Source organism: Cupressus sempervirens, chromosome 7 (assembly GCF_028749045.1).
Source record: "Cupressus sempervirens isolate cs-2001-9-10 chromosome 7, ASM2874904v1, whole genome shotgun sequence".
Lineage (NCBI taxonomy): Eukaryota > Viridiplantae > Streptophyta > Pinopsida > Cupressales > Cupressaceae > Cupressus > Cupressus sempervirens.
The window spans coordinates 529,489,978-529,513,449 of NC_143124.1; the positions used below are offsets into that span (position 1 = coordinate 529,489,978).

Consider the following 23,472-nt stretch of genomic DNA (forward strand, 5'->3'; position numbering starts at 1 on the left):
CTCTATCCTCAAACGATCCTATAGACTAGGGCACAAAACCTAGATAAGGCACAAACCTTAAAGAAATATAAAAATATTTTCAAACTAAGGCACAAACCTTAGATCAATATATGATGATTATGTACAAGGAATAAACTAACTTGAAGTTCATTCACTAAAACGTTGATTACAAATCATTGTTTATATATCTCACCTTTTTCATCTTTTCTCGTCTACCATTTTTTCATCCACTCTTTATAACAAATCATACTTATTCTTCCATGACTCACACTTCATCTCTAACAAATGACCTACTTTATTTGTCCCCCACAACATAAATATTGAATCTATTAGGTCATCCTAATAGGAAGTAACATGTAACACATAAACTCTTAGCTTCATCACCCAAAAGGAATTTAATAAAGCATGTGAATCATAACACCTTCCCATTGATCCATGATTTTTTCCACTAATCACCACAAACCATTATAAGCACCAAAATCTCTTGAGTCAACAACAAAGGAGGAAGTAGTAGATACATGTAAAGCAAACAAAACACAAAAGATAATGCAAAATTCTAAGATCTCTAAAGAAGCACAACATTACACTACCCATCAAAATTATATCTATATTGTTTAACCACCTCATCGAAAATAAATGCAAAATATTCTTGCAATTTTTTGTGCTATCTTTATCAAGCCTTGAAACATAGACCATCATATCTCTTGTTTCTGATAAAATTATAGCATCAAGTCTGAGGAGTGGCAACCTCTAGTAGCCACCAACATAATACATCAACTATAGGAGGGATAATATTGATGTGATACATCAAATGTTCACATAATGTCTTTGATATTAACCCACTCTATATTATATTGACATGATTATGTTGCAACTATTATTATTAATGTGGATACATCAAATGTGAGCATAATATGTAGAAGGTTTACATCAATGATATCAAATACAAATATTGAACTCAAAAATTTATTTATCAGGTTGACATCAATGCACATAACATGTTGACATAAATGAAACAATACTCACAATTCTAACAATATCCCTCTTTAGCATTCATGTTAACACTAGTAATAAAACCAAAAATTTAATGTCACACTATTTATAATTGTCTCTCCCTTTAACATCAAGGAAAAAATTTGGAATACTAAAGAATATTATAGTTGTATATTTCTCCCCCTTTTAAGGTCTTTTTACTTCTTAAATCATTGTCACATTACCAAATATTTCTCCTTATTTAGGGCACAACACTATCTGCAAAGACATGCCCCTTTTCAAAGACAGTTAATCTCCAAAGCACCTTTTGTTACTAAGAAGTTGTACCCTTCATTGCCACCCTTAAGATTAGAAAGCATAATAATCTAAGAGATTAAATATGGACATTAAATCTCCCTCTCTTTGCTAATTAAAAATACTCTCCTTGTCACATCAACTCGTAATCACTAACTTCATAGCACCATTTAATACATTTATCATCAACCACTTTTATTGATTCTATTATCCCCCCCTAGAGAATCTATCCAATGAAAATGTCAACATACATGATTTCCCATGTATATTTAGGACTATAATTGTCTTCTTACCAAACACTCAAGAAACACACATGAAAGAAATAATCATTCCTTACTAAACCAAAGCATCACATGTTGAAACATCATCTCCATAGGAACATCCTTATCAATATTTATTTCTTCTAGTGATATGAACATGTAATACAGTCTCCATCATTCTCTAGTTATAGTCCTCTAAAATAAACTTTATCAATTTAAGTTTATGCATCAATTTTAAGCACAAAATACTAGTCGCTTCTGTATTTGACATGTGTTCTATCTTAGGTTAGAAATATTCTTATGTATCAACCTTATTTTTCAAAGTACAAATCACCTTGCAACCAATTTGTATGAATATGTGACTCCCACTCTTCTTTAGAAAGACAACATCTTCAAATGTTTGATCATGTAGTTTATCAAATAAAAATGTTCTGCATTATTATCATTAAAAATGAATATCCACCACACTAACCCTTTTTATTGTCCTTTCATTTTTTTGTCATTTGTGCACAATATCCTTATTTGGTATTTCATAGTATAATTTAACAAATTCATTATCCTTCTCTATACTATACCACACTTCAAGCACTTCTATTTTATTTTCTCTGTATTTATTTATTTCCTCTACCAAATTTTTAATTTCTCTTAGTCGAGAAAGAATCCAATATGTATATTGACAAAAATAGAAAATTTCAATATCAATTAAAAGTTTGATTCATTAATAGATTGGGTTGTGAACTAGTTAACCAATTCTAGACAAATTTTATGCATTAAAGACAATCTACACACTAAATATTTTCAAACCTTTTCATTTTCATCTTCAAGAATTATGTTTTTGTAACCTAATTCAAACAACATACCAAACTAGAGCTAGGAAAACATCTCAAGGTGATTTCTACATAACCCAACCTTGTGTTGCATTTTTTTTACAATAATTATCAAACCTTTGCACCTTCTTGCATAGGTGGAGATTCTTCACAATACCACAACTTTTCAAATTAACATCACACCTTTGTAAAATGAGGTTGGATTATTTCATCAAACACTTAGGTAACCTGATTTCATTTAATATTTTGATGTCTCACACAAGCCATAGGATAATAGAGCTTCCTTTTTACCTAGTAGAAACCATTCCCATGAAATATTTATTCTTAGATAAACCTTTTTATTTTTCTACAACCTTATTTCCTTTGAATCATTAACTTTATTTTCAAAAAATTCCACCATTGTTCAACTAGATTTTTCCACTAATTGTTTATCCTAGACAACCTCAACAAGTTATCTAACTTCAATAAATTTTCAAATGTATCTTCATAGAAAATTCAAAAATAAATCTTCAAATAATCTACCATACTGAAGAACTATTGACACTAAATTGGCAAGTGAAACATAAAAGATCATCTATAATCAAAACCCCCTCACACCAAACTAAATATCTAATTTTTGGAGGAAATGTCAAAACAAATGATATAGTTCCATCCTTAGATTTGTCTTCTATACTTTCATTAGTATTCTTTTATGAATGTCTGATGTACTTTCTTTGTTTATATACATTGATATAAATTTTATTCTTCAACATAACATTGACATTTTTAGCTTTTTCTCTACATAATCTAACAATTTGTCATAATAAATATTGTCATTGAAGCAAGTGGGAGCTAGTTGCAAACCTCACACATTCCTTCTTTTATTAAATACACACTTAAGAAAATGATTCCTAAATGTTTTGCACACATAATAATAACCATGGAAAGAATGCATATATTCTACCATTGTTTACATTCCCAATTCTATTTCTCCTCATTCTACTCTTATACTCATTTTCCTTATGACTAATCTTCTTATAGGAATAACATTGACTGACAAATGACCATGATCTAATTTTCCTTCTACATTCACTAGCCCTATGTCCAAATCCATCACATGAAAAGAAAAATACCACTAAAAGATATGGGTTACCTCATTTGAGAAAGAGAAAAGGAAAGTATTCGCATGTTCTTCTTGCTCTAAACAAGAAAAAAAAAACTTTTTTCTTTACCATCCTTCCCAATTTCACCCTTAATCTTTTCTTTTCTTTTGCCATCTTTGTTTGAGGATGAAAGTATTTTCTCCTCTTTCAAGCCTGTCTTTATACTTTGAGGTCTTCTAAAAGCCAATCATTTCATCCAACAAATTACTATTGACTTTGAGCTTTAGGTTCTTTCCAATCTATATCTTCACAACTTCCAACTCTTTTATAACTAACACAAATTCTTCTTTAGTTATAAAGAGATATTTGATAAGTTATTTGGATATCTTATATAGAAAATTCTTCAAGTTTATTACACTCATTTGGTTGGACATTCAACTTTATTTCAAGAATGTCAGTAGACATCTTTCCTTCTTCAATATTTTTTCATTTCAATAATAGTTTCTTCTACCTTATTTGATTTTCCTTGAGATATATCTATTTCATCAAATGTACATCTCAATTCTCTTTCAATATCTACAACAACATCAATACCTTATTTGTATGTCTCTATAGAATACAAATAATTGTCACATTCAAACATGGTGTTCAACCCTTGGATTTATCTTAGTTATTAAACTAATTCTTCAAGAATCTCACCCTAATACCAATCATTTAACACATAACCAAAGGTTGAGGGGTGGGGGAGGCGGGGGGTGGGAGCGAGAGTGTGTGGAGGAGGTGAATCAATACACACTAAGACTTTACTTGTTATTTTATAAAACACTTAATTGATCCAACCAATTTCTAATGAGAGATATTACAATTTAAAACACAATCACATGAACATCAAATTTTTACATGGAAAATCCAATAAGAAAAAATCACATGAGAATCAAACTCACATTATATGAATAACAAAATACAAGAGTTTAAGCCACAAACCAAGGAGTACGTTGCCTCTAAAAAAATATTGCATTCTAGGGCATCAACCCTAGCTAAGGAATCAACCTTAAAGATACTAAAAAATATATTCAAATTAAGGAACCAACCTTAAAGAAAGATAAAAAGTTATTCAAATCAGGGAAGAAACCATAGACCAAGATATAATGATTACAAGGAATGAAGTGACTTGAAGAATATTCACTAAAATATTGATTATAACTTTTTGTTTGACATACACATGTGACTCATATAGCATTTTCTTGTCTTCCTACTTTTTCTTTTGCTTCTCACAACAACTCATACTCATCCATCTATCATTCACACTTCATCTCTCAAGGATAACTTCCTTTATATATCCATTGAAAGATATAATATCATCTATTAGGTCAACATAATAGGATGCAACATGTAACACATAGATTGTAAACTTCATCTACAATATCCAAAGAACCTATAAGAAAAATAAAGTGTGTGAAGTATCATGCACCATGTTGACATACCTCCCTTAGATCCATGATCTTAGTCACTATCACAACATGCCTCCACAAGGACCGAAAACTCTTCAGTTAGCCACAAAGGATGAAAATGTATATACATGTCAACAAGAAAACACAAAAGGTGGCACGGACCTCCAAGATCTCTATAGAAGCACAATGTAACATTATTAGACACAATCATATAATAATAACTATCTATAACATCAAGTCACTTGATGGTGAAGAAATGCAAAACATTATAGTAGTTTGGCATATTGCATCTATCAAGACAAAACTGAGAACATAATATCTCTTGCTTTGAGTCAAATAAAATCATAAGATCTAAGAAGTGACAACCTCTAATATCAACCAATACCATAGATCAAGAACAAGAGGGAAGAACCCAAAAAAAAAATGCAAACTAGAAGATAGTTCATAGAAACATTTAACCATAACTATTTTAGAATATATATATATATATATATATATATATATATATATATATATATATATATATATATATATATATATATATATATATATATATATATATATATATATATATATATATATATATATATCAACCTCTTAACTATTTTGCCAAAGAATATCTAGACTAGAAGAACATAAAGCATATGACCACAATCAACTGAGTCAACCAAAGACTAACATGAACAATTATACATGTCACACACAAAACAACACACCTTCACTTGTGGAGCAAACCAACATAATATATTTGAACTAGAATACCATGCATACGTTAGGAACATGTTCATCAAACCACATACTTGAAACCATAATATAGGCAATGCATAACATTCCATTGATTTGTCTTGACTATTCTTGAGAGCTAACCTTACTATTAGGCAATAACAAAACACAACTCCAAATTTTGAACTTTTGTACACCTAAAAGTATAATAGTGAATTATTCGTAGACCATACTTTAGAAAACCAAAACCACAAGGCATCAACCTCTTATGTGGATCAATGCATAACATTCTTCGATAAGGATTTCAAATACTCTTTCTTCCATATGTTACTTTCTCATACTTGTCACCTTCTGAATACACACCATACTGACTTCTCATAATCACCAATCATTGGAATAACATTTGATCATCCAATCCCGAACTTCATATACTCGTTCCTACATATTTTAGATTCTCATACACATGTATACAATATGTGGTTAATTATGACAATAATAAATCCTTCTTGCATATATGCATATCAAACTTCTATGCAGTAATTACAATACTATATTCATACAACTCGTCCTTATTAATGACAACAATGGACATTATATGCTAACAATTTTCTCATATAATTTTCTAAACATGTATAACTCTGCATTTGTATAAGACACGTCTCTTCATCAAATTGACATTAATGCACATAGTCGGTTGACATCAATGAGAAAACTAAACTGTTCTCTCATATTTCTCTATAACATGTACAATACTAAAGTCACACACTTCTTTACCATGTTGACATCAATGCATAGAACACATTGACGTCAATGACAACATTGAACTCATAATGCTAACACAACCTTCAACTAGAATGTAACACTAGTAGAATTGCACCCTCAAATACCAACGTACAAAAACTCAATTGACACTATTTATTATGATAAAGAGATGCTCGATCAACTTAATAATAGACTAAAACCTAAATAATAATATTTATTATGATATAGAAATGTCTAGTCAATTTAGTTGATAATATTTCAATTTAACACCATTATAATATTGTTCTTATATTAATTTTTAAATAGTCAAAGATTTTACAATTTATTCATTAATTATTTTCTTCCCATTATAAGGAATCTCAATATTTCTTAAAAAAATAATTCTTTTCTGAAATGTGAAGGTTTTGGATTATTAATTTTTCAACTCACAACTTTCTCACCATTGGCTATGCTCTTTGGACCTGTACATGTAACTCGTATGTCAGCAGTAAGTTAAAAAAAAAAAACACGTCATTTTCTCATGATTCAATGCTCTTGATTTTCACAAGCATTTCTTAAAAAGCAAATATGATTTTATGGTTGGCTCTATAACACTCGAAATACTGTTTTGCCTATTGCAGTTACTGTCTATACCATTACTTTCAGCATACCCATTTATAGCCCTGCTAAGAGATGAAGTATTGTGGATTACCATTAACTGTGCATCATTATTGAAGAATATCTTATCTGTGAGTATAGATTTGTCTTCTATTTTCCCACAATTCAACACAATAGGTATCTACAGTCATGTGTCAATAACTGCAAAATTCGCCAGGGTTAGCTAAAAAACATTATAATATTTCTATTAAGAATAAATCATATGATGCATTAAGAGTATCCTAATTACAAGAGCCCTCAATGTTTTTAGCTCATTCTTCTACTTCGATGATAATTGCCTACCTGTAGGCCTGAAGGGTGAACTTTTACTTCCCTCGTTCGCGGGGCACTGATAGTGATTTCAAAGTTGTTGGAATTTTAGAAGTTCATTAGCGAAGAGAGTAATTTCGGAATTAATTCTATGAATTCTCCAGGTGATGACAATTACAGGAACTTTCCTCCTCCTAAACAATGCTGCGGTATGATCGCTCTCTGAAAATGTTGAATGAAACCAGCTGTTGATTTTTATTTTTTTTTAATCTGAACCAATTTAGATATTGATTTTTACAGGCACAAGAACAAAGAGCAGCGGCAAATGGGCTTCAGATGAGTGGAATGTCCTTTTTCAAAGCAATAGGGCCAGCAGCAGCAGGCGTTCTGTAAGCACCTAAGAGATTTGACACCGCTTTTCATATTAATATGCCAACTTATGCCTTGAAGCTCTACCATAGATTTGTTGTTTCTTTCTATTGATTCCTGGGTAAATTTGTTGTTGGTTTGAGTTTGTGATGTTGGTGGAATTTTATTACTTGTAAGATAGCTCTTTTTCTTTTTTGTTTATTTTTCATTATAGGATTGAAGGGATTCTGCTAGTTGAAACGAAAAATTGGTTGCTGCCATGTCAATGTAACTTTAAAAGAAAACACTTCCTGCTCATGTTAGTATTTAAAATCCCGAACACTTAACCATTGAATGGACAGATGATGCTATATACGGAAACATGACCAATCCAACGGTAGAAAATATTTTCAGCCGGTAAATATAAATAATCAAACCTTTGGGGAAAAAGTCTATTAGTTTTTCTGAGAAGTTTGCTTTCTAACGAACGAAATTTCTTAGACAAGGGGAGAGAGAGTCCAGAAAGTTAGAAACATCAACAACAAGCCATCCAAGATAATAACTCGGCATCAAAATAAGGGTCAATAATATGTAATGCATTTAACCTTATAAAATACGATGGCAGTATATACTCTAGGTGCAGGTGAATTGTCTTTGTCAAGTTTATCGATTAGTTTTTGACGGGGTCAAATATCAGGGGCAAACAAGATATGTAAAATATGTGAATTTACATTTTGGTCTGGTTGTAAGAACTTGTAACTTGCAAAACCAAAAACAACTTATATATTTTCAACTCTGATTTGGATGTGATAGTTATTCTATTGTTTTGACTAAAAGTGGGGTAAAACTTTATTCAACCACAACAGAGATACAAACAGAGTGCTCAGAAGAGAGAACACTAGAGAACCTTATCACTTTCCACTAATTGATCAAGCACCAGAGCCATATTTGAAGGCAGCTGCCCCTTATCTACTATATTCCTACCCTGCAATTGATTAGAGGCCCATTTGGCTAAATAATCTGCAAAAACATTCCACTCCCTAGAGTTATGAGTGAAAGTAACTGAATCCAAGGAGTTGCACAGCTGAAGAATATGTCTGATAACTAAGGATAAATACCAACTAACATCCCATACTTCTGTCTGGTCCACAACCACCTGAGAATCAGATTCGCAGATAATTTTGCGCCAACCAAGAGCAGAACAATGTTGAGTAACATAAAAAAATAGCAAGAGCTTTCATTAAATTATTGGCATGAAAGCCCTTATAGAACAAAAAATAAACTGAACAGCACCAGAGTTGTCCCGCCCAACACCACCGACAGCAGCATGTCCTAGATTCCCCCGGGATGAGCCATCAAACTTAATATTTAAAACTCCAAGAGGAGGGGGAGTCCAGTGACCCTCCCGATTGACCCATTGTAAAGGATGTTTGCAGCTATTACTTCTACCCTGACCACCAAGCACTGGAGCACCTTCTTGAAGAGAGAAATTAAGACGAGTACAAATAGTAGCATCACTGGGATCCATGCCCCCAGTCAAATCACACCTAGCCACTACAGTCTCGCGAAGAGAATGCATAATTTTCCACCACAAGTGGAGAGTGGCCATTCCTACATCCTGAAAAATCCTCCTATTTCTTTCCAACCAAACATGCCAGATGATAAAAGAAGGGCCAAGAGCTCAAGCAATGTGAAGAAAATAAGTTTTAGCATGAGGCTTACCCCAACATGACCAAAGCTCCGGTAAAGAAGAGACTTGGCAGAAAGTGGGACCCATACATCCCACTAAAAGTGCCATATTTCCCTAGCAAAGGAGCACTGAAAGAACAAATGGCAAACAAATTCCTCACCATTGCAGCACATAACACATATTGAGGGACCTTGTAATGCCCCGCTAGGGAACCCAAAAGAAATTTACCTATTATGTCACTAAGTTTGCTAAACATTTAAAAAATAATAATTAAAACAACAAGAGATAACAAAGTGGAAGCAATAACTCACATACAAACATAAGCAATACATTAACAGTTACATCTCTTAAGGGTTCCATGATGTTGAATCACATACAAAGTTTTATTAAGATTAAATCTGATACATAACAAAGTCCACATCATAGGATAACCATAAGTACGAATCAAATGAAATAATATAAAAGTACACAAGATGCTGCATGGCATAACTAGAATGCATTATCATCCTCCGTACAAATCATTGGGTATGAAATGCTAAAAGAATATACATCATGATAAGGTGCAACATATCATAAGATCTTCAATAATTAAAGTACAGTAAATCAGCATATGACCGTAGAACAAAATCACAAGATCAGAAGAATGGAACAATGGCACAAGTACATCTAGCAATGACATCTAGCTGTCGAAATCTCAATGGTATAAAAAACACTACCACCCAACTTCGTGGAACCTAAATGACCCACTCCCATTGTGCTAAGGAGATAATCTCAAGTCTTATACGGATAACAATCCAACAATCATAACAAGAATCTAGGTCAAGGAATCCTGATAGCAATCTATCTCAAAGGTACCTACACAAATAACATCTAATCCCAGAGGCAACAAAGACATGTAGGAAACCTACTATGTAAGTCGGCAAGTGTCATTGCATGAGCCAACTCTAATGTTATTCTGACAGCCTCTCTGGACTCTAGCCCCCTAGTGACTCTATGCAGCATTATTATCCTTTCTTATAGACAAGGCATACTAACGAGGCAAGGTCGCAACCGAACATCCTCTCTACTCTCATCCTAGCTTGTACTAGCACTCGAGGCATGGTGAGGTAATACACTGACTCCTGTTAATTCATTGTAAACCCATTTAATGAAATGTTATCACTTATTAATACAACTTACAATGGGTTACCCAAGCAACCTCTTTAGGGCTCTGACCTCCATTGCAAGCCACTTCCCAACATGCGTAAAGATAACCTACCCTAGTCTCATAATAGAGAATCTCATAAAGTCACAATGACCACATCAGTCCTATACAAGCCACTGGAAATCACAATAAATATTGATCAATACCTCAAAGGTTAAATCACATAAATCACGACACCACATACAACCTCATAAAACAATACTTCCCAAGCCTCTTGTAAACATACCTAACTGGTCAAAGTACTAGGTTTACCCCAATCCCAAACATGGAATGTAACATCTCATCAAATATTTAAAACAAGTGTAGTTAATCATTCCAATTTTCTATCGTAAATTTTCTAAAGTTTCAATTTGAGACAAAGTTTCTAGTTTTCACTTTCAAATCTAACCAGGTGATAAGGTTTTCCAAGTTGGATTGATCTAAATAAAAGCTTCGTGTTTAAATCTTAATCTTTTATGTTTGCCAAATAAGTATATAATTATATCCAACAAAAAATAATCTAAGTGAAAAAAAATTCTTACATTGAACTTCACCAAAATAACCTATTTGCTAATATTTCAAATGATCTAATTTTTAACAACCTATTAATAGTTACCTTAATACATAATGAATTTCATTTAAAAAAAAATTAAAACAAAGTTTAATACTATTAAACCATAATAGAGTCTCATTACATTCCTCTTAAATAATTTTAAAATACAATTTAAAAATTTTTTTTTACAATAAAATAAAATAAAATTTATGAAATAATATAAATATTTATTAATACTTATTAATAAAATATATTAATTAGTTATAATATTTAATTTTAAACTAATTAAAAATTATATTAAAAAAATAACATTGTTTTAAGCCCAATACACTACTCACATCGGTGTGTGAGGCTACTAAGCAATGCTCACCGTTGCCAAAGCAATGTGAGCTGAGTTGTTGCTTGGTAGTACTCATGTCTACTGTGTACAGCGTAAGTCATGCTGCCGACAGGGAGGAGGAGAAGGGGGGGATAGGGGTTCATGGCCCGATTCCCCAAAAGCCCCAAAAAAATTTTTTTTAAAATTTTAAAAATATAAATTCCCCAAAACAATTACTACAGTAATTTTTAAAATTATTGTGGTAATTAGTTGTATATAATTTTAAAAAAAAAAGTTTACTCATTCTTAGATCTGATAGGAAAAGTAATTGCAAACAATCAAATTCATTCAATTAATTTTTGGTTTTCGTTTTTCAAACCCTATCTTGATCTTTGTTTTCTATAAATCTAATTTCCCAACAAGAGTTTTAAATTTGATTTCTCGAACAGATGTTTTAATAACAAAGAATAATCATAATTTCCAAACAAAGGTTTCAATCCAAATATAATTTCTAAAACAAGACCCATAAACAAACATGAAGAAGACAGAGGTAATTCAAAGGGATTTATCGTAAAAATCTCAATAGAATTCCTACCTTGATCTAATGCTAAACCTAACAAATGCTCGAAGAATGCAAAAATTCCCGTCTCCTAAAACCTTTTACAAAATTTGCTCCTCCAAACCTATGTGTGGAGAAATGAGCTCTAATTTCCTAATAAAGAATTTTCTCCTCTTAGGGTTTCGGTTTCACGAACATGCAAAAGCTCTTTTTTTTATTATTTTAATTTATTTAATTCCATGTGCATACTTTTTGCTTTTTAATTAGAATAAAGTTTATTTAAATTATTCTCCCTTTGTTTTTTATTAAATAATAAGACATATTTAGAAGTATATTTATTAATTTAACCAATAATAATATTTAGAGTTCATTATTAAAATGAATCTTCTAAATTAATTATTATTAAATTAAATAAATATAATTACGCCAAATTTGGACATTTAATTTAATCTTTGAATTTATTTCCTCTATTTAATTAATTTCTCAATTAATTAAATATAATTAAAATTTTATTCTTTCTTTATAAATTTTTCATTAAATTAAATCATTTAATAATATCATTATTTGATTTAATTATAACTTAAACTAAATAAGAAAGCCCATCTATAAGACAAAGTACTAATTCAAACTTAGAGTCAAAATCTCAAATTCACATCACATGACGAATTCAGAAGGGTACATAACTCAGATACTTGTCCAATATTCTAGGACAATTGGCTCACGGTTAGGATCTGGACTTGAGAACTATCTACCCTCTTTACCATTGAGATACTGCGATAGGGCACACTCATCCTGGCAATTCAGGGAAGTCGATGTCTGTACCTCCAATCTACATAAAAGTCGAACATGTACATATGCATATATATCTAAACTAAATAGGTAATGGTGGTGGGTGGTACATCGTGTAGATCCCAATTAGCAGGTGACTGTGACTCCCACCCTCAACCACATTAGAAACATCAAACATAAAGTAAAACATACATGTACACCATACACATGAAAGTATGGGGTAAGTAACCATAAAAACCATATATACATCATCCATCTAACTGTCGTCATGAAACAACTGAAATCACTATATGAAACATACATAGCATCGTCATCGAAAGAATAACCATGAACACATGAAATAACCAAGTATCAAGTAGCTCATCCAATATATCATCTAAGTATGAAATAACATCAATCAAATCAGGTAACCAAGTACCACTAAATCATAGCACAACCATAAAAGCTGGCCTAAAAGAATTCGACGATATAACATGAAGAGTAAACTAGGGGTAGGCACTACAAACCTTGACAACCCTACTTGCAAAGATTATCTCAAGTAAGAAGTCAGTTCTGAGCCACATGCCACAAGAAAAAATTGCATTTGGGCTATGAAAATGTATTCCAAACCTGCTTCCACCAAGGCACCCTAATAATATTTTAAATACTTGTGAAGAAACTCACAGTAAATCCCACCTGAACCAAACATAGCTTCTTCAAGGCTGTAAGTCCATGAATTTATAATATTTTATGATATATTCTAGAATTTTCTAAGTCTACAGAATGATATATGAGAATTTAATCTTGTAAAGAAATTCATAGTAGATCCTACCTGAACCAACCATATCTTATTCAAGGTTGTAATTCCATGAATTTATAATACTTTATGATATTTAATGGATTTTTTTAAGCCTATAGAATGATATACGAGATTTTACTTTAAAACCTAATTTTAATGTAACTGAATTTATTAAAAACATTCTTCTAAATAAGGATCGAAGAATATTTTCTAGCAAATAGGATACCTACATAAAATTTAAAAATTAGTGTATGTTTTTTTTTTCTTCCTGATTCGTTTCATTGATACTTTATTCATCTCCAAGATGGAATGCAATTTATGTTTCATTACATATTTGCAGTTTTTCCTGGGGACAAAGGAGACAAAACACAGATTTCCTTCCAGGTACACATTCAAAATTTCACTATCATATTAGAATGCTAAATAGAGGAACTATACAGCCATCTGTTTTGCCGTGATCTCAAGTAATCTAAATTATTTTGATAAAGACTAAACATTTCCAAAAGTTTTGAGAAAAGCCTAAAGGAGTAGCTCCAATGATCACAAACATGAAACTAGTTCTTAGTAAACAAGGACCATAGCTTAAAGTGCTTATTTAATATCACCTACTTCATCTAGCTGCTTAGGCTTTTGAATTGACATATTCAGAGTATAATGGGTTTTATATCTAGAACACTTAAATTGTTTTCTTTCTTAATTGTATTTGCCAATACCACTTCTTGTTCCCTTTTAGTGTCTTTTTTGGCTATCTCATTTGTAGTAGAAAACATCACCTTTTGATATATCATCTCAGATTGATTTTTAATACCCTCATTGATCTTATAAGAATGTCTGGAAAACCTCCTCGAGTCCCCACAGCATCAAGCAGTGAACTAGAGAGTTCAAGTTGATGGATAAGATTAGCTGGGCTATGTTAGCACTGAGATTTGGGAAGGGCTTATACACAACCCATTTTTTCTTTGATTTCCACTTTTACCTTTTTTTGCACCTGTTGCAAACTTTGGTTAGTCTCTACCTGCTACTGCTTCAGTGGAATAGGTCCTCAATACAAAAGACCCTGCTCATTAGTCTCTTTTTGACAAGCTCTCTTCTTCTTTATATAGGGTTTATCCAAAGGAGTTTTGGTCAGATACAAACCTGATTCCTAATTAGATTGCTATTGTGGTACCTAATGGAGTTCAGACTCCACAAAAATCTACATCCATAGTTGGGGACAACATGGTTGTGTAAAGAAACAATATCATGCTACATATTATCACATGTTCTGTGTCACTAAGATCTCCAGATAGATTTCCTTTTTATTCACAAAATTACTTCTCAATCACATGCTCCCTGTCATCTTATATTTGTTACTAAGTTCATTCTTTTCTTGCCTCGCATGGGCATCATGCAGCTGGTTAGGGGTCTCTATGTACTGATTAGGAAATTGTGAATGAAAGGATGCAAAATTCAATCCACCTCTGAGAGCCTTACACTCAAGTGTGTTCCAACTTAGAACATGCAATCTTATCTTGGAGTGTCCTAAGCCTTGCCTAGCGTCTTCACAATGAAGTTTTAAATTCCTTCCCAAGTTTGGCATTCTCAATGACAACAATCTTCTCATTGATACTTTTTCCTAAAATTGTCCTTCCTAGGCTTCTCAAAAAAAAAAAATGTTCTACTTGGTTCTTATTGTAGTGTTAATCAATGACCTCCATCTCACATATATTTACAAGTCAAGACTATCACAACCCCTTTATGCTGTTAATATCAATAAAAATCATATTTGCATCAAAGGGAAGCTTGAATGGTCATACTAGTGTTTTTCAATCTTAAATATATGCATTTCTCACAAATTTAATTGAGCAACCAACCCTAAGATAGCACTTTACACCCTAGGATTCTATGAAAAATAATATTGAATTCTCTCGAAATTTTCCTATTCAATTTTAAGTGTTTCATGAAAAATTATATGGCTTAAGCTCTAGACTAACTCTACATTACCAGTAACTACCTCTCAGTTACATGCTTCTTATTCCAGAATATTTATTATGCAAAGGGTTCTCTTTGTTGAATAGACAAACAATGAGAGTCTCACATCAATTCATAGTTAGAAATGCAATCAGTTAACTAGGAAAATGGAGCTTTCATTGAACTGGTTCTAAATTTAGACCAAAAATTGTGAAGTCTAGGAGAGGATGAGATAGTGAGGCCACTACTCATTACTGTTAATTATCTATCAATTTTCAGAGATGACCTATCCCAAACCAAAATCATTCAAGTCCCACTAAACAGTGTAAGGGATTAGTTTTGTAGGAATTTTTGTCTAAATGTTGAGATAGGTTGCTCAGAAGTGGCAAACATAGATTAAAGTTTTCATCAGTCACAAAGCTTTTTTTTCCTTAATGCCATAGTCCTGGTTTGCCATATAGGAAGACTGGAACATTAGACCTTATAATCTTAGAGAAATTAAGACCCTACAGTTTTGTGAGTAACTCAGCATTCTGTCATAGAAAATATAACAACTATTGCCATACACTATTTCATTATGGTATTTAATCCATATGCAGATTTACAGTTTCTACAGATAATTTAATGATAGTTATACATGACATGAAGTTATAATGGTGTCGATAAAATTTATTCAAAGTACTATTGTTACCAAGAACAAGACTAAGGCATTATATCAGAGAAGGTGAGGATTCTACAACAGTCATTTCATGGTCCAAGTCAAAGGCAAAAAGGATTGATAAGAGTTCCAAGAATGTGCTGTACCATACCAGGAGCTACAAGCTTGCATCCATGCATCGCAATAACTCCATCTACCTCCAGTATTCCTACAGTAATCTCAAGTCATTTGACAGAGTACCACATGGCTATGTGTAAATTTGCATCCATGCATCGCAATAACTCCATCTACCTCCGGTATTCCTACAGTAATCTCAAGTCCTTTGACAGAGTACCACATGGTTATGTGTAAATTATCTGTTTAAAATACCACAGAGCTACTTGCTACCAAATGCCAAATATTTAGTATAATTAAGAAGGAAAATTATCCAACTATAGAGAAAATGCTATTATATGACATGCTAATACATGTTTTTCTAGCAAATCTGCATAAAAAGAGCATCCCCTATTCTATGTCATACAGAAGATGTTACTATCATCAGAAGTTAACATGTAAAAAGTGCTACTTGGTCTACCAAAACATAGACCATTATAAACATCATGCTACCACGTTGCAAGCTTAACATAATCTGTAGAGATGAAACAATACAACTATAAAAATGCCATACGTGGTGCTCACTCAAACCAATAAATTTCCATGTGATTGTCTTCTGCAAGCTAAGTCCAATGGGCTCTTGTCCATAGAGAATAGATTAGTATAGATCTCTAGAGTACATCCACCTAAGAAATGCTTGAGCAATTTTATTTTTTTAATCAAAGAGTTGTTTTATTTTACATGAAAATTCTTTTATTTACTACACGAATATATAAATCTTTTATTTTTATTAAGAATTCTTTTAATTTTCTCATTATTTACACTATTTTTATTTTACCTTTGTATGTAAGTTTTAATCTTTATTTTGAAAAGGCTCACTCTAAAACAGCTCTAGGTATAACTACCAGAGGAGTGTCAACAAGATTCAGCAGCACTCTGGTTATGCTGAAACAAAATCAGAAAATGCATCTTTGATAATTAATCAAAGATAAATCACTATATAATAATAATAAAATGAGTGCACACATCGTATTCTGGCATTTTATTTACCCTATTGCCTTTTGGTAGGAACTTCAATTTCTGTACTAGAAAATGTTCATTTGATGAGTACTGAGTGTGCATATATGCATTAATCTAGCTGCAGTTAACTAATAGGGCATTAATGTTTTCCTGTATAACCAAATCCACTCTAAACAAGAATGGTTATAATTATCACAAACTAAGCAGTCTCAAGAGATGTCCTGCCTTTGTAGTGCTTTTTCTACATTTGGTTTCAAGATTTTAGGATCATTTGATAGTTGATCTTTCCCTCTTAGTTTTCTTTCTTTTTTCTAGCTTTGTACAATTTTCATACGAATGAACTTCTTGCAAGTTCAAAAATATCTAAAACAATGGCAATGATTGTCTGATCCTTGGAATATTTTGTCTCTAGAGGAGGAGAAGCATCACTCGACTCAGAATGATATAGAACTTGGATGCATGTAGCCCTGTTGGTACAGAAACCAAACCTTTAAAGTCATTTCTTGGAGTTTCCTCCAACACCTTCTGACTGTCTGAAATCTGCTTTGCCTTCTTCGAGGATCTGATCTCTTGCCTCAAAGATAGTAAGCTGTTGGGCTTAACCCCTTTGCACCAAGTAGGGTGAGAATAGCTATTAGGTCCTCTTTGTAAAGTCCATGGTAAAAACATAACTTTTGTTTGGACAATGAGAAGGCAAGCAACCAGCCATACTCATAATAGGAGCGGCAGTGAAATGAAATGTTAACGTAGTCTAATTTTTCCACCCAGAAATTACAATCATTTTTCATAATGATTTCTTTACACAACCTTTTACCTAATTCCATTTCCACACAAATTTGGAAAATATGAAGAATGATCCATGGTTTCAGAAGTCACATCCAAAAAAGCCTATATCCAATTGTCTTGTAATACAGTGTGCCATCCATTTTCAAAATGCTTTCCTTAGAAAATATTTTACCTAATTCCATTTCCATGGAAATTTGAGCAAAAGTGGTATGAGAATGCTTATGGAAAAGCAGACCAGAAGTAGCTTTTAGAGCAAGACTTATATATCTAAAGGCAGGTTGGATCTGGTTCATACAGATCTTTGTGGTCCTACAAAGACAATGTCATACTAGGGTGAGAAATACTCCATACTCTTTGTTGATGATTATTCTAGAATGATGCGGGTTGCCTTTCTTAAAAAGAAATCTGAAGCTTTTGATAAGTTCAAGATTTACAAGGAAAAAGTTGAGAATGAATCAGGATTGAAGATTAAATGTTTAAGATCAGACAGTGGAGGAGAATTTATATCATACGGATTTAGTGCATATTGTGAAGAGCTTGTTATTTACAGGAAGATATATGCACTTAGGACTAACAACAGAATGAAGTAGTAGAGTGAAGGAATTGAACAATTTTAGATATTACAAGGACAATGATGCTTGAACAAAACGTACCACAGATGCATTGGAGGGAAGCAGTCACTACAAAATTCTACACATTGAATAGAGTTCAGGTCAGAATGACACTGGTAAGACTACATATGAGTTGTGGTTTGGTCATATACCTTCAGTTAAGTATATCAGAATATTTGGTATTAAATGTTATATGAAAAGAGATGATGAGATGGGCAAATTTGATCCAAGAAGTGATGAAGGGATATTTCTTGGTTACCCTACTAAGAGCAAGGCATATAGATGTTATAATCTTAGAGTGAGATAGATAATTGAGAGTGCTAATGTGAAGATTGATGAGAGATTTGAGATACAGGAAAGAGTATATGATTATGATTCAGATAATGAAGGTAATCAGGCAACTACAAGTCTAAGTCAGTATCAGAATCAGGATTAGGAATAGGAACCAGAATAGGAATAGGAGTCAGTATCAGAGATGATGAGATTGATAATGGAATTCAAGTATGTGTTAAAGAGCCAAGGGAAACTCCTAGAACTCTGAGGTATGTATCATTGAATCATTCTGAATACCAAATCATTGGTGATGCAAACAAAGGTGTGATGACATGAGCTAAGATGAGAAATGAATTATGTTTGATTTCACAAGTAGAGCCTAAGACTACTAATGAATTGTGTAAAGATGGTTAAGGCAATGAAGGAAGAACTAGATCAGATTGAAAGGAATAACACTTGGGAATTGGTTCCTAGATGTAATAAACCAAATGTTATAGGAACTAAAGGGGTTTCAGGAATAAAATGAATGAGCAAGTTGAAGTTGTAAGGGAAAAAGAAAACTTGTTTATAAAGGTTATTCACAATAGGAATGTATTGATTTTGCTAAAACTTTTGCTCTTATGGCCAGACTTGAGGCAGCTAGATTGTTTCTTGCTTATGCTGTTCATTAAGACTTCAAAGTGTATTAGATGGATGTTAAATCTGCATTGTTGAATGGAAAGCTTGAAGGGGAAGTTTATAGAGAACAAACTGATGGATTTCCATTGACTAATCAAGAAGGTATGGTATGCAAACTGAAGAAAACATTGTATGAATTAAAACAAGCAACAAGGGCTTGTTTTCCTAGATTGGACAAGTGTCTTCTACATCTTGATTTCAAGAAAGGTAGTGCAAACACTAATTTGTACTTAAGGACTAACTCTAATGGTATCCTGATTATTGAAGTATTGTTGACAATATTATATTTGGTGGAAATGATAAAATGAGTAACACGTTTGTTGATTAAATGAAATATGAATTTGAAATGTCAATGATGGGGGAAATGAAATTTTTCATAGATTTGAAAATCACTCAAAGTAAAGATGAAATTTTTATATCTCAAGCCAAGTATCTTAAGGATTTATTGAAAAAGTTTGGAATGGAGAATCGTAAGCTGGTAGGAACCCCTATGGTTACAGATTGCGAGGTATCTTCTACTGATGATTGACAAGATGCATTTCAGACAAGGTACAGGTCAATGATTGGTGAATTGCAATGTCTAACTCATATAAGGCTAGATATATCTAATGTAGTTGCAATGTTTCGCAAGATTTCAAGCATAACCTTAAGAGACTCATTTGTTAGTTGTAAAGAGAATCTTTAGATATTTGAAAGGAACATTGGATTATGGTTTGTGGTATGATAGATTTGGTGATTTCGCTTTGCATGCTTTTATTAATGCAGATTGGGCAGGTAGTGTGGATGGTAGAAAAAGTACTAGTGGAGGAGCCTTCTCTCTTGGAAGGAGACTTGCTTCTTGGTTGAGCAAGAAGGATTGCATATCTCAGGCTATTGCTAAATCAAAATATTGCAATTAATTCCACTTAGTTAGTATGGATGAAATAGATGTTGTAGGATATTGGGATTATTATTGAAAATCCTATTGTTATTCACTGTGATAACACAATTACACTTAACTTGTCAAACAATCCAATGTTACATTAAAAAACAAAACATATATCAATCAAATATCACTTTTTGAGAGAGAGTTGCAGAAAAAAAAGTGAAGTTGGAATACATAAGGTCAAAGGATTAGATAGTGGACATTTTCCCAAAGACTTTGCATAAAGAAACCTTTGAGTATCTCAGAGGTATGCTTGGGTCGATGGCTCCACCTTGCAAGAACTAAATGGTGTAGGTATGCATCAGTCTATAAGTTATTAGAGCATTATCACGAATCTAGACTTGATGCTTGGTATGACTCCTTGGAGGGAGTAGTTGTAGTGGTCAAAGCTAAGCTTATGAGCTCTTTGGATCAGTTTAAGGTAAGAAAAATTGTTGAACATAGCACCTAGTATGTCATGTGGCACTTGATTTTCCTTTGGATGCACTTGATAGCAAGTATGCTGCTTGGATTTTTGATCTCATAGGGAGAAAATTGCTTCAAAGATTGACATTTTTGGCACCCTCTGCCATTGATATCAAAGGGGGAGAGAGCATGAGAAATCCTCCACTCGAGGGAAGTATTTCCTAATGGGGGAAAGCTATGTCTAAGGGGAGCATTTTTTAGGATATTTAGAAAGTTGTATTGAGATGCTACTTTTGGATTGATGGTTTTTCACACATATGTTGCCATCAACACCAAAGTGTAAGATTGTTTGATATTGGCGAGATTGATATTGTTTTTGTTTGGGATGTTGACATTCAGCTTTTGTCATTGATGTCAATAGATGTTTATATGGTTCAGTGATGAGTTGTAATTTTGAATGTTACAAGTAGTTGGATAGCGTAGTACAAACAATGTACGACATTCCTAAATATGCGAGATTGGATATATGTTTCAAAGCGAGACCTTATGTCTACGACCGCAGAGCTTTATATGTCGATTTGTGAGAGTTATAGTTGTTTCAGTGAAGATTGGTTGTAGGCTAGTGACAAGGAATGATGTCAAAGATGGTTACTGTGTTTTGAGGTTAAGTTGATGGCATGCTTGAGTCTTGGTATGCGAGCATCATACATGGTAGAAGACTTATATTGGAGTATGTTATGAGATTTACAACTCATTTGAGTCATGCTAAGTTGGTCGCTAGGGCAATGCATTTGGATAATTTCTTTTGGGAGCCTACTGGATGTTGTAGCGTGTATTAAAATTTGACAAGCATTTATTATGGATCATGATGTACGTTTTGATGTTTGTAATTATTATACATTTGCAATACGTACTGTGTATACCTTTGCATTGGTTGATATAATTATTTGTGCATTGACGTACCCCTAATAGGACGACCTAATTGCTTCTTGTAACTTATTTAAAGGAAAGTAATTCCTTTGTTGTAATGTATGGTATATGGATAATACCAATGCGAGCGTTGATGTTGTTGGATATCAGAGTTGTGTTGAAGGTTTAGTTAGATGCTTTGATAGAGGCATGACTGGAATCTATGATTAATCCTTATGTACTTCAATGGAACTGTAAAGGCAATTGAGTTGTCATCAGTCTATTTTGTAAGGTGAATTTAACCTTCTCTTTTGGACAATGAGTCCTATTGAAGGTGGCTTTATCCTTCACCCTTTGAGCAGTGTGCTCAGGCAATGAGCCTTTTGTGATCATCAAATCCTCACAGGGTTGTGAAATCTTTTAACAGAGGTTCTGTTCTTTAACAAGGACTTGTCCTTTAACATGGACTGATGTACTAGATGCATTGTATCAACTCTTAACAGAGTCAAGTCTCCTAATAGGGACATTATTATAAGAGTGCATGATCTTGTGGGTATCATCTCTACCAGAGATTTTCCCTTTATAGGATTTTCCTCAAGAACAATTTTTTTGTGTCTTATGGTGTTAGTTTATATCTTGTTCATTTTGTTTTGCACTGCCATATCTTTCATTGGTGATTTGGTTGAAAAGTGTAAATTTATAAATATAGCATGCAATGATTCATACCCTTGCCCCTTTAAGTTGTGTTGTGTGGATTGTTATTCCTAACCTCATCACTCTGGGCTTTTTCACTGATTTTTATGCTTCTTTCATACCTACATTACTTATCGAGTCCATATAAATAGTGTTCCATCTACCGAGATACATGGGTACCCAGCCACTTTACTTGCTAATTCTATAGCAATATTTTTCACCTACATGGTTTATCAATATATTAATCAAAAACACTATGGGGTGTTGGGTAAAACATCTTCCCATTGAGACTCATTACTAGTGGTCAAGGATCCTAGATTTTGTGGGCTCTATCAGCATCATATGTTATTTGCACATGTTCAGAAACAGAATGCTACATCAGTCAAGATATCACTTCTTATTTGTTTGCATAATAATACAATTCTATTCATTTAGCCCATTTACATCTCAATGCTATGGGGAATCTTTGTTTTACCTCTTCTCTTTTTGCCGCAGTACAATACTTTGGCGATTTAGGACAGATGTAGAATAGATCTGCACAATTTGATGTTTTTCACGTTATCTTTGACTTCAGCTACAACTCATTAATTTTTTTCTATCTCTGATTCAAACGCTTCAACGATCTCAATTAGATCAAGATTTTTCGTGACATTATCGATAAGGATCTGACACATTAGTCAATTATTTTTGTGCTTGTACATTTCCTTGCCTTTAGAGGACATATTTTAACCCGACAATCTTTTCAACACCTTCAACTCCTCTTTCTACTAATATATTTCAAACAACAAACTCATCCAATGATATTTTTAAACAAACTTATTGATATTAGAGTAGTATTAAAAGTTGATTACAATAAGTTCAGATGAAACTGTTCAGCATAGAGTGACTTTCTGAATCAAGTATTTTAAAGTCTAGGAGCAGCACTAAACATTACTTACAAGGCAGCAAAAGAAG

At 32.7% G+C, this 23,472-nt stretch overlaps 1 protein-coding gene across 7 annotated transcripts in view; it reads left to right on the forward strand.

The window, feature by feature from the left end:
* Window positions 1–23,472, forward strand: part of LOC149547848 (protein ZINC INDUCED FACILITATOR-LIKE 1-like) — a 121,371-nt gene that overhangs the window by 70,808 nt on the left and 27,091 nt on the right. For 3 of the 7 annotated variants that reach the window (XR_016353928.1, XM_089791892.1, XM_089791893.1), the window contains exons 12-16: window positions 6,794–6,879; window positions 7,013–7,120; window positions 7,463–7,507; window positions 7,599–7,687; window positions 13,858–13,901. Coding sequence is in view for 5 of the 7 variants with exons in the window: in XM_089791892.1 (XP_089648018.1) it covers window positions 6,794–6,879; window positions 7,013–7,120; window positions 7,463–7,507; window positions 7,599–7,687; window positions 13,858–13,901 (372 nt within the window). In the remaining 2 variants the exon portion in view is untranslated. The remainder of the gene's footprint in view (window positions 1–6,793; window positions 6,880–7,012; window positions 7,121–7,462; window positions 7,508–7,598; window positions 7,688–13,857; window positions 13,902–23,472) is intronic. The other 4 variants (XR_016353929.1, XM_089791894.1, XM_089791896.1 and 1 more) reach the window with 2 other exon arrangements.